The 7,500-nt window shown below is 55.4% G+C and overlaps 1 protein-coding gene across 1 annotated transcript in view; it reads left to right on the forward strand.

Moving 5' to 3' along the window:
* itga8 (integrin, alpha 8) overlaps nt 1-7,500 on the forward strand; it is an 82,240-nt gene that overhangs the window by 39,139 nt on the left and 35,601 nt on the right. The window contains 1 exon segment of the mRNA XM_042105881.1: nt 6,876-7,013. Within this exon segment, the coding sequence (XP_041961815.1) occupies nt 6,876-7,013 (138 nt within the window).

Consider the following 7,500-nt stretch of genomic DNA (forward strand, 5'->3'; position numbering starts at 1 on the left):
CTGGTTTTCAGCGGTTGATGTGTGCCATGTTTGTCTGCTGGTTTTCAGTGGGTGATGTTGTCAGACACCAAACAGGACGAGGACCACAAAAGCGTCACGTTCAAAAGTTTATTTAAGGGTTGGGGGTTAAGGGGGTTTCAGGGGTTCCGGGGGGGGTACAGGAGTTCCAAGAGTCTGCGTGTGTGTGTTCCCCCAGTAGCCGAACAGCGATGGCAGGAGCTGGATGATCCGGGAAGTCCTGGGGGAAACACACACACAACAGCAATTGAAACGAAGCAGCAGTACAGTCAAGGACTAGGCGGTATTCGTAGAAGAGGGACGGAAGGCAGGTCAAGATTACCGGGGCTGGAGAACACAGAAGTAGTCGAGCGGGTCCGGGATCACAGGCAAAGAGTCAGAGGCGTTTTCAAAAACAGGCAGGTAACTGGTGCTGGTTGCAGACGATCTGACAAGTGTGGACTGAAAAGCAAGGCTTTATATAGAGGGCATGATGAGTGGTGAATGCAGTGCAGCTGGTAGGTAACGAGGGTGAGGCAGAGCAGAGCAGGAACAGGTGGAGGTCATCAGACTTCAATCAGCACGTGTTACCAGGCAGAGAGAGAGCTCATGACAGAACCCCCCCCCTAAGGGACGGCCCCAGAAGTCCCCAAGAGTGACACCACGTCGGGAGGGCGGAGGGGAGCCGGTGGAGGGCTAGAATTCCTCCGAGCGAACATCCTCATCCTCGGAGGGAGCTGGAGGGTCGTGGACAGAAGACGGGACAGGTACCGAGACAGGGTCAGGGTCAGGCACATGACAGGAAGCCGGGCGGGCAGGACGGTTAGGGACCCCTCTGGGGCGGCCCCTACGGATTGCAGGTTGATCAGGATGCAGACGGTGGAAGTCGGCGATGAGTGTCCGGTCCACAATCCGACTGGCTGGCACCCAGGTTCTCTCCTCAGGTCCATAGCCCTCCCAGTCGACGAGATACTGGAGGCCCCTACCTCGCCGTCTGGACCGAAGCAGGCGTCGAACGGTGTACACCAGCCCACCGTCAACGAGGCGAGGAGGAGGAGGAGGAAGCGGCACGGGGACCAGCGGGCTTTCATGCGTCGGCTTGACTTTCGAAACATGGAAAGTAGGGTGCACCCTCATGGAGGTTGGCAACTGGAGCCGGACTGCGGTTGGGCTGATGACCCTCTGGATAGGGAACGGGCCGAGGAATCGAGGTGCCAGTTTACGCGATTCCACCCGCAGTGGGAGATCCTTGGCTGACAGCCACACCTTCTGGCCAACACGGTAGGCGGGTGCCGGCGATCTTCGGCGGTTAGCCCCAGTGGCATAGCTGACAGCTGACTTGAGTAGCGTGGCACGAGCTTGTGACCAGGTACGACGGCAACGGCGGGCATAGGCGAGGGCAGACGGGCAGGACACATCTCCTTCCTGGCTGGGGAACAGGGGGGGCTGGTAGCCATACACACACTGGAAAGGTGACATACCAGTGGCAGAGCAGGTGAGGGAGTTGTGAGCATACTCTATCCACATCAGTTGTTGTGCCCAAGCCTGGGGTTTGCGAGAAACCATGCACCGCAGCGCCTTCTCCAGCTCCTGGTTTGCCCACTCGGATTGACCATTGGACTGGGGGTGGAACCCAGAGGTGAGACTCACTGTGGCCCCTAGAAGACGGCAGAACTCCTTCCAGAATGTAGAGGTAAATTGCGGGCCTCGGTCAGAGACAACATCCCTGGGCAGCCCGTGTAGACGGAAGACATGATCAAGAACAGCCTGGGCAGTCTCTCTGGCAGATGGCAGTTTAGGGAGGGGAATGAAGTGTGCCATCTTGCTGAACCGGTCAACCACAGTGAGAATGACAGTCATCCCACCTGATGGTGGGAGGCCAGTTACAAAGTCCAAGGAGACGTGGGACCAGGGTCGTGTGGGCACAGGCAAGGGCTGGAGTAAACCAGCGGGGGGCCGAGTGGAGGACTTGTTCTGATTGCAGGTGGGGCAGGCACGGACGAATTCTCGGACATCCCTTCTCAAAGAAGACCACCAGAAGCGCTGGGCAAGGAGATGGCAGGTGCGGGCGGAGCCCGGGTGGCAGGCAAGGCGGGAGTTGTGTCCCCACTGTATGACCCGGGACCTCAAATTATCTGGGACGAAGAGACGACCGTCTGGGCATGCACTGGGACTGGGATGGTCACGGAGGGCCTCTTGAATTTCCTCCTCGATATCTCAGGTCAGGGCAGCTACGACGCAGGGATCGGGCAGAATTGATGCAGGTTCCTGGGAAGGGGCGTCATCCTTATGAAACTGACGGGAGAGAGCGTCCGGCTTGGTGTTCCGAGAACCTGGGCGGTATGACAGGGTGAAGTTGAATCTGGTGAAAAACAAGGCCCAGCGGGACTGTCTGGGGTTAAGACGTTTGGCATTGCGGATGTATTCGAGGTTTTTGTGATCGGTCCAGACCAGGAACGGAACTGTGGACCCCTCCAGCCAGTGACGCCACTCCTCCAGGGCAAGCTTGACAGCCAACAGCTCACGGTTTCCAACATCATAATTGCGCTCTGCAGGTGAAAGCCGGCGAGAGAAAAATGCACAGGGGTGCAACTTGTTGTCCTCCTCTGCCCGTTGAGAGAGTATGGCCCCGACTCCCACATCTGAGGCATCCACCTCGACAACGAACTGCCGGTCTGAATCCGGCATCTGGAGGATGGGGGCAGTGGTGAACCGGGCCTTGAGGGTATGAAAGGCTGTGTTGGCCTCTGGGGTCCAGAAAAAGGGTGTTTGATGCTGGTCAGAGCTGTGAGGGGAGCGGCGACGGAGCTGTAGTTCCGGATGAATTTCCGGTAGAAATTGGCAAAACCGAGGAATTGCTGCAGCTTCTTCCTATTCCCCGGAACTGGCCAGGAGGTAACTGCCGAGACCTTTGCGGGGTCCATCTGGATATTGCCTTCAGCGACGATGTATCCCAGGAATGACACAGTCTGAGCATGGAACTCGCATTTCTCCGCCTTGACATAGAGAGAGTTCTCCAGGAGCCGTCGAAGAACCAGCTGGACATGACGGGTGTGTTCGGACAGAGTTCTGGAGAAAATTAAGATGTCGTCCAGGTACACGAAGACGAATTTATTCAGCATGTCCCGCAGCACATCATTCACCAGCGCCTGGAATACCGCTGGGGCGTTGGTGAGGCCAAATGGCATTACCAGGTACTCATAATGGCCGGTGTGGGTGTTGAATGCAGTCTTCCACTCGTCACCCTCCCTTACTCGCACTAGGTGGTAAGCATTTCTAAGGTCCAGTTTGGTGAAAATAGTGGATCCCTGGAGCAATTCAAAAGCAGAGGTGAGTAAAGGCAGAGGGTACCGGTTCTTCACTGTGACATCATTCAGACCTCGATAATCAATGCAGGGGCGAAGAGAACCATCTTTCTTTCCCACAAAGAAGAACCCGGCACCAGCAGGAGAGGAAGACGGGCGGATGAGTCCAGCTGCCAGGGAGTCCCTGATGTAATCCTCCATAGTTTTTCTTTCAGGAGGGGATAGTGAGTAGAGGTGACCTTTGGGTGGAGCAGTCCCAGGGAGGAGATCAATGGCACAGTCGTACGGACGGTGTGGGGGCAGAGATGTGGCTTTGGTCTTGTTGAACACCTCTCGGAGGCCATGGTAACATTCAGGGACATTAGAAATGTCGGGGGCAGTGCTGGGGGGTACTGAGCCGGGGGGCAGCGAGGCAGCACGCAAACAGGTCAGGTGGCAGGCATTTCCCCACTCTTTCACAGTTCCGGAGGCCCAATCGAGGTGAGGATTGTGGAGACGGAGCCAAGGGTAGCCCAGGATTAGGGGTTGGCCTGGAGAGCTGAGCAGGTGGAAGCGGATGGTCTCTCGGTGGTTTCCTGACACCATCATTGAGATGGGGGCTGTGATGCTGGTAACTGTGCCAATTACGTGACCGTCCAGGGCCCGGGCTGGAACAGGAGTGGACAAGCGATGGCTTTCCAAGCCCAGCTGACGAGCAAGTCCTGTGTCAATAATGTTTGCTTCTGCGCCAGAGTCCACCAGGGCTGCCAGGGTGTGGGTGGAATCAGACAGGTGAAGACAGACTTGGATGAGGGGTTTACGGCTGATGGAGGGCTGAATGTTCATTGAGCTCATCCGGATTCCTCCTACATCTGGTGAGCTCCGGCTTTTGCTGGACAGGTGGCGACTCGATGACCATCACCACCACAGTACAGGCACAAGTTGGAGGTGATGCGTCGCTGGCGCTCTGCAGGGGTTAGGGAGGTGCGGCCGATCTCCATCGGTTCAGACTGGTCCGGCTGGCTAGATGGTGTGGCAGGTGCGGACAGAAGGGCAGTTGGGACACTCCGTGTGCTGGTGGATGGACTCTGGCGCCCTCTCTCATGACGGCGGGCCTGGATCCTGCGGTCGATGCGGACAGCCAGAGCAATGGCTTCATCAAGAGTGGGGGGTTGATCATGGGAAACCAGCTCGTCCTTTATGTAGTCCGCCAGGCTGTGGAGGAAAGCATCCACCAATGCTTCCATGTTCCAGGAGCTCCGACTTGCCACAGTTCGAAAGTCAATGGAGTAATCCGCAACAGTCCTTCTGCCTTGGCGAATACTCATCAGGATCCGAGATGCCTCGACTATTGTGGATTCCAAATCGAATACCTTGAGCATCTCCTCTGCGAATAGGTTGAAGGTTGCGCATGCTGGGGTCTGGCGCTCGAACTCCGCCGTTCCCCAGAGTCGAGCTCGGCCCGTCAGGTGAGTGATCACGTAACCGACCCTCGCCCCTTCAGTGGCAAAAGTCCTGGGTTGCAGGGTAAACTGGACACGGCAGCTCGTCAGGAACGCCCGTACCTGGGTTGGGTCGCCGCTGAACCGCTCTGGATTGCCGATCCTGGGTTCTGGGGCTCCGGCAGCCACGGTAGCAGTGGACTGGGCAGGAGACTCGGGTGCTGGGCCGGTGAGCAGGCTGGCTGGGGCTGGGCCGGTGGGAGCAGGCAGAGGAGAAAGGTTGGTGAGAAGTTGAATGATCATTGCAAGTTGTTGCTGTTGCTGCTGGAACTGCTGATGCTGGCTCAAGCCGGCTTGAAGTAGGGAGGCAATGTCAGCAGTGTTGCGGTTTACCTCTCTCTCTGTCTCTTCCAGGCGTTGCATGGCGGTGGGTGGTTCTGGTTCGTCGGTTTCCATGCTGGTTCGACCGTGCGCTGGGTCCATGTTTGGTCAGATCGTACTGTCAGACACCAAACAGGACGAGGACCACAAAAGCGTCACGTTCAAAAGTTTATTTAAGGGTTGGGGGTTAAGGGGGTTTCAGGGGTTCCGGGGGGGGGTACAGGAGTTCCAAGAGTCTGCGTGTGTGTGTTCCCCCAGTAGCCGAACAGCGATGGCAGGAGCTGGATGATCCGGGAAGTCCTGGGGGAAACACACACACAACAGCAATTGAAACGAAGCAGCAGTACAGTCAAGGACTAGGCGGTATTCGTAGAAGAGGGACGGAAGGCAGGTCAAGATTACCGGGGCTGGAGAACACAGAAGTAGTCGAGCGGGTCCGGGATCACAGGCAAAGAGTCAGAGGCGTTTTCAAAAACAGGCAGGTAACTGGTGCTGGTTGCAGACGATCTGACAAGTGTGGACTGAAAAGCAAGGCTTTATATAGAGGGCATGATGAGTGGTGAATGCAGTGCAGCTGGTAGGTAACGAGGGTGAGGCAGAGCAGAGCAGGAACAGGTGGAGGTCATCAGACTTCAATCAGCACGTGTTACCAGGCAGAGAGAGAGCTCATGACAGATGTGGGCCGCGGTTGCCCAGTGTATGTCTGCTAAGCTATTTAGTCTGCAGTAGTTACTGCTGTTCATGAGCAAATGCGTTTTACTGCACCTCTTTAAATGCCCTTTAAATTACTGCAAAGTGCAGCCCTAAGTCTTTAGCGTTGAAAGAAGCCAATTCCCAGAAATGTATAAACAGCTACCAGAAAGGTACACACATCGATATAAAGCTGGAGTTAATCTCTGTAGCACAGGCAGAATTGTAGGAAAAGATGTGCACCACATCATTGGTCACCTGAGTGCAATGGGCCTTCCTTGATGTGCCATCTCCGAAGACAGTCTGTTTCCTGAGTTGGGATTGGCCATCACTCTCGTCCCTGCCAGGATCGGACATCTCTGCTTCCATTTACGTCCCGATTTCTTTTTAAGTGGTCTGGAGACTGAACAGGGTTCAAGTGGTCTGGAGACTGAACAGGGTTCAAGTGGTCTGGAGACTGAACAAGGTTCAAGTGGTCTGGAGACTGAACAGGGTTCAAGTGGTCTGGAGACTGAACAGGGTTCAAGAGGCCTGATTTCTCAGCTCGTGCTTTCCCACCCCCGTTTGTGGCAAACGAGCAACTGCAAGCCATTACAGACGCAGAGCGCCAGGCCGAGTGCACCGCTTCCCATGATGCCCTGGCCATGCGGCTCCAGGGCTCCAGGGCACGCTGAGGCTGGGGCTGGGGCTGGGGCTGGGGCTGGGGCTGAGGCTGGGTTGTGTTACTGCCCCCGGGGGAGTACACAGGGAGACACACATGGGGCTGGGGCTGGGGCTGGGGCTGGGGCTGGATTGTGTTACTGCCCCCGGGGGAGTACACAGGGAGACACACATGGGGCTAGTGGAGCTCCGTCGGCCTCTGCTCCTCCTCAGGGTAACAGCATGTGACGTGGCCGTGTGAAGGGTTATGGGCGGTGACTGTGACTTTTGTTCCCCTATTTCTTTCCTCTTTCTCATTATTCTTTCTTCTTTCTTTTGTTCTTTCTGACCTGATACCCCCCCCCCCACACACACACACACACACACACACACACACACACACACACACACACACACACACACACACTCTTTTTCCATGTAGGAAGAGGAGGAGTTTCGAGATAAGTTAACGCCCATCAGCGTGGCTCTGAACTACAGTCTTGACCAAAGCTCCGCCTACCCTGGCCTGTCGCTCCGCCCAGTTCTGGACCATTACAGCAAGACATTCCACCAGGACCAGGTGAGGAGTCTACACACACCTGCGTGTGTGTGTCTGTGTCTTTGTGTGTGTGTGTATCTGTGTGTGTGTGTGTGTGTGTGTGTGTGTGTGTGTGTGTGTGTGTGTGTGTGTGTGTGTGTGTGTGTGTCTGTGTCTCTGTTTGTGTGTGTGTGTGTGTGTGTCTGTGTCTCTGTGTCTGTGTCCCTGTGTGTGTGTGTGTGTGTGTGTGTAAATAAACAGGAATCACATGTGGTGATTACCAGCCTATTTAAAACTGCTGCATTGTGAGTGGTGTGTGTTAGTGATTTGATGCAACAAACAGAATTCCACACTTGAATACAACCGTCACATCGCTTGCTAATTGTGTTAGCCTTAACCCTAATCCAGCATAGCTCAATTAAAACAAACACCAACTCATCGGAATTAAACAAAAGGACTATGTGAGGCATGGTTTTAGGCCAAGCTTACTGTGTCTCACTGTTGAGAATAGATAGAAATTCATTCAAGA

Source organism: Alosa sapidissima, chromosome 10 (genome assembly GCF_018492685.1).
Source record: "Alosa sapidissima isolate fAloSap1 chromosome 10, fAloSap1.pri, whole genome shotgun sequence".
Lineage (NCBI taxonomy): Eukaryota > Metazoa > Chordata > Actinopteri > Clupeiformes > Clupeidae > Alosa > Alosa sapidissima.